This window comes from Mandrillus leucophaeus, unplaced genomic scaffold (genome assembly GCF_000951045.1).
Source record: "Mandrillus leucophaeus isolate KB7577 unplaced genomic scaffold, Mleu.le_1.0 Scaffold354, whole genome shotgun sequence".
Classification (NCBI taxonomy): Eukaryota; Metazoa; Chordata; class Mammalia; order Primates; family Cercopithecidae; genus Mandrillus; species Mandrillus leucophaeus.
In genome coordinates, this window is record NW_012103743.1 from 1,802,930 (window position 1) to 1,807,336 (window position 4,407).

General features: G+C 52.6%; 1 protein-coding gene across 2 annotated transcripts in view; it reads left to right on the top strand.

Annotated features, from left to right (window-relative positions):
- TRAF1 (TNF receptor-associated factor 1) overlaps nucleotides 1–2,762 on the top strand; it is a 24,678-nt gene extending 21,916 nt beyond the window's left edge. For both annotated transcript variants that reach the window (XM_011989506.1, XM_011989507.1), the window contains one exon: nucleotides 1,593–2,762. In XM_011989506.1, the coding sequence (XP_011844896.1) occupies nucleotides 1,593–1,811 (219 nt within the window). In that variant the 3' untranslated portion in view covers nucleotides 1,812–2,762. The remainder of the gene's footprint in view (nucleotides 1–1,592) is intronic.
- Nucleotides 2,763–4,407: the final 1,645 nt, after the last annotated feature.

Genomic DNA, 4,407 nt, shown 5'->3' on the forward strand with positions numbered 1-4,407 from the left:
CCGGGAGAGATGAATAGAGCACAGGGGATTTTGGGAGCAGTGAAACTATTCTGTTTGATACTGTTATGATGGATACATGTCCTTATGCATTTGTCAAAACCCATAGAAGGTGAAATACCAAGAGTAAACACCAATGTAAACCGTGGACTCTGGGTGATGATGATGTGTCAATGCAGGTTCATCAGCTGTTACAAAACTACCACTCTGCGGGGGATGTTGATAGTCAGCGAGGTTGTGCATTGGGTGGGGGCAGGAGGTATATGGGAACTCTGTATTTTCTGCTCAATTTTGCTGTGAACCTAAAACTGCTCTAAAAAATACAATCCATTAAAAATCCTTCACTGGGTACAGTGGCACACACCTGTAATCCTGGCACTTTGGGAGGCCGAGGTGGGTAGATCACCTGAGGTCAGGAGTTCAAGACCAGCCTGACCAACAAGGTGAAACTCCGTCTCTACTAAATACAAAAAATTAGCTGGGCATGGTGGTACATGCCTGTAATCCCAGTTACTTGGGAGGCTGAGGCAGGAGAATCACTTGAACCCAGGAGGCAGAGGTTGCCGTGAGCCGAGATTGTGCCATTGCACTCCAGCCTGGGCAACAAGAGCGAAACTCTGTCTCAAACAAACAAAACCCCACAATTCCTATAGACAGATTTGGGGGATAGGCATTTCCTGTGGGTGAAGAGCAGCATTGCATGAGTGGAGGGTGTCAAGAATAGAGACCTCAGGTATGGGGAAACAGGTGGGGCAGGGCGGGTGTGCCGCTTTGGTCTGGGTGTGAGTCAGTAGGTCCCCCACCCCCAGCAGTTCCCAAAGGTGCTGGGGAAATTTTTAAAACACCAGTGATAGAATCTCACCCCCATAAGTGATAAGGCCTGAGCATCAGGATGAAGTCTCCGCAGGGGATTTTAATGTGCAGGGTGAGGACTGCTTCAGTTGGCAACGGGAAGCCATTCAACTTCCTGATGGGCATTTCAGGGGCACGTGCCAGGGAAGAGGGTTTGTGTCACTTTTAGACAGTCAGCTTCTCAGGGGAACGTCTGTCTGCGCTGTGTATACCAGAAGCTCCACAAATGTCTCAGGACATCGATGACAGCCCCTCAGTAGAAGACCTCCCTGTTCTGCCCCTTCTGCCTTGCCCCAGGAGGTTCCAGCTATAGTTGATGAAGCAAAACTTCCCAAGCCAGAGGCGTACTTACAGATTATTGTCTCCACCCACCTTGTCAGTGCTTCAGTCACCCCTTTCGCCCCTAACAGCCAATCAGACTTGACTGGGGCATCAGCACCTTCCCCTGCTTCCTGCTTGATGGAAGCAACATCTGATCCTCAGCAGGGATCAGGGCCTCTGAAGTGCAGGGATCAGGGCCTCTGAAGTGCACTCAGAATACCAGGTGCTGCCGGCTCCCTGGGTCTGGCTATATGCCAGGTGCGCTCCTTGCCTGGCTTCTCTGACTCCTAATCCAAATGAGCCAAGGGTCCGAGGGGCTGCACAGGCAGTAGGTGTGGAGCACAGCTCTGAGCACAAGCCTGGGCCTCCAAGCTGCGCTGCTAATGTAGGGCCTGATCTCCCACCTGTCCCTTACCCTGCAGGTCACCTTCATGCTGCTGGACCAGAACAACCGTGAGCACGCCATTGACGCCTTCCGGCCTGACCTAAGCTCGGCGTCCTTCCAGAGGCCCCAGAGTGAAACCAACGTGGCCAGTGGCTGCCCACTCTTCTTCCCCCTCAACAAACTGCAGTCACCCAAACACGCCTATGTGAAGGACGACACGATGTTCCTCAAGTGCATTGTGGAGACCAGCACTTAGGGTGGGCGGGGCTCCTGAGGGGGCTCCAACTCAGATGGGAGCTGGCCAGAGGACTGTGATGCCCTGCCCTTGGCACCCAAGACCCCAGGGCACAAAGATGGGCGGAGGTTGGCACAATCCGAGCAAGACTGAGGGGTCGACTTTGGGCTGGCCATCCGGTTAGGATGGCAGGACGTGGGCTGGGCCCACAAAGGCAAAGGGTCCAGAAGGAAACAGGCAGAGCTGCTCCCCTCTGCACGGACAATGCAATACCGGGAGACCAGGGAGCCACTCTGGCCCTGAATGTTGAGGTGGACTGTCACCAAGATGGGAAGAAAATGGAACCAGGTCTGGAACCGTAGGACCCAAGCAAAGAAGCTCTCAAGCTGGAAAGATCTCTGCAGGGCCACCAGAGAGACCTGGACACAGGCCTGCCCTCTTTTTGTCCAGGGTCAGAAACAGGACCGGGTGGAAGGGATGGGGTGCCAGTGTGAATGCAGTCTGTCCAGGCCTGGACTGAGTTCCCCATCACTGGAGGTGAGCAAGCAAACCCAGAGGGCTCTACTGAGACTTCAAATTGGGGGTTGCATTTGAAGACTTTTAAGGTTCCTTCCAGCCCAGAAAGTCTCTAATTCTAGGCCTCCTGGCCCAGGCAAGTCCTAGAGCTACAGGGTTTCTGGAAACATTCAGGAGTTTCCTGCCCTCCTGGCTCCTCACTCACCTTCAGTAACCCCTGCTGGACTGACCTGGCCCACAGGGCACCTGCCACCCTGGGCCTGGCAGCTCAGCTTCCCCAACACGCAGGAGCACACCCAGCCCCCATGTCATGCCTCCATCAGCTAAATGCCACTTCACTTCATGAAGGTGAAACCCGGTCACTGTGAGCTCCCAGGTGCAGCCAGCAGCACCTGGGAGGCATAAACTTTCCTCTTCCTGCCTGGAGGCCCCACTTTTGGTGCTTTCCAGAATCTCTCAGCACACTGATCAGGACCTCCAAGCCACTGAGCAATGTATAACACCAAAGAAATAATTCTTAGAATCTCTTTTGAAGTTTTCCTAAAGTGTATGGTTTGGGAGTTGTTTGTACTGAGCCAGGTTTGAAAAGGGTTTGAGGTGGTGCCACCAGTTTTGCAGGTGGCATCAGAGGCTGGCGTGCTGGCAGAAATATCCCCTCTTAGCCCCAGTCTTCTCTTTTCTATAATGAGACCCACCCCAGCTTGCCTCCCGTCCTGGTTTCTCTGACCCTCAAAGGAGATGCCGCACAGGACAGACTGGAGAGAGAAGCCTGGGCAATGCTGCCTGCCTGGTGGTGGCCCACACCTGTCTTCTCACCTTAGAGGCCACACTCAACTTTCCAAAGACCCTGAGACAAGTCAGGACCCTACCACTCTCCCCTACTGCCTTCCTGACAGCTTACTCTTCCTCCATCTGCTGAGCCTGTGCTAGACTTCACTCCTCAAACCATTAGGATTGCTTCTATAAAATGGGTCAGTAGCCCTTCCTATTCTCCCCTGCCCAGCATACAGGAGGATCAAAGGAGGTGAGGGAGCATCATGGCACAGCAGACTCAATGGGTCAGAAACCCAGCCCAGCCGGGCTCTAAGCCTGGCATCCTGTCATGCTTAGCCCTTCAGGAGAAGATCAGGGGAAGCCCCTCCCTTGCCCTGTCCAGCTCTAGGGGTTTTCAGGAGGCCCAGTCGCAATAATGGAGCACTAGTGCTTTTATGTGCAATGACGTCGTCCATGCACAATGGCAGCAAACATTCTGGGGCTGCTTTTTCTTGTTCCCAGCTGTGACAGTGTGGCAGCAGAGACTGTGGAGGCAGTGGAGACTGACTTCTTCCCGCTGGCAGCTGGATGTCACACATGAAGGTCTGGCCTAGCGAGCAATGGGTCTAGGCCCTGAAACTGATGTCCTAGCAATAACCTCTGGATCCCTACTCACCAAGTGTTGGGTCAAAGGGGATTTGTAGAACAAGCCCCCATGAGAAACAGTTGTTACTGTACACTTTTGATTGTCTATTTCTGATGGCAAGAGATACATACCCTCTTCAAAGAGCATGAGATGCAGCCATTCTTTCAGCAAAGCTTCATTGACACCTAGATCTGTTAACTGTGTTCGACATTGAAGGGAGAAAGGCAAGATGTGCACTCTGGCCTCAAGAAACTCTTAGTTCAGTGGAGGAAATGAGCACATAAGATCATTATGACAGAGTAAGAGAAGATTAGAGAAAGCACAGAATCCCAGTGGGTGAAGGAGGGAAGGCTTCAGGGAAGAAGTGGCATTTAAATTCAGCCTGAGAATATTTTGAAATGCAGAGGATGGGGAAAAGGGAAGCGTACCGACTTGAAAATGGGAAGCAGTCTTGGCTGAGGGCAGGGTCTGTGTGGCAGGATGGAGAGGGAGGCAGAAGGGTCAGATGAACTGGAGTGTAGACAGCATCAGCTGCAGCAGTGCACCTCCCCCTCCCCGGGAAAGCACCTCCTGGTAACCCCTGGGCCTATTGAAAGCAGGATGAGACGATAATTTAAGATGCTGAATGATTGAATGATTTCTCTTCCAACAAAGCTCTATGTTAAGTGTATCAAAGACGTGACGTCACATCATGTATAGGTG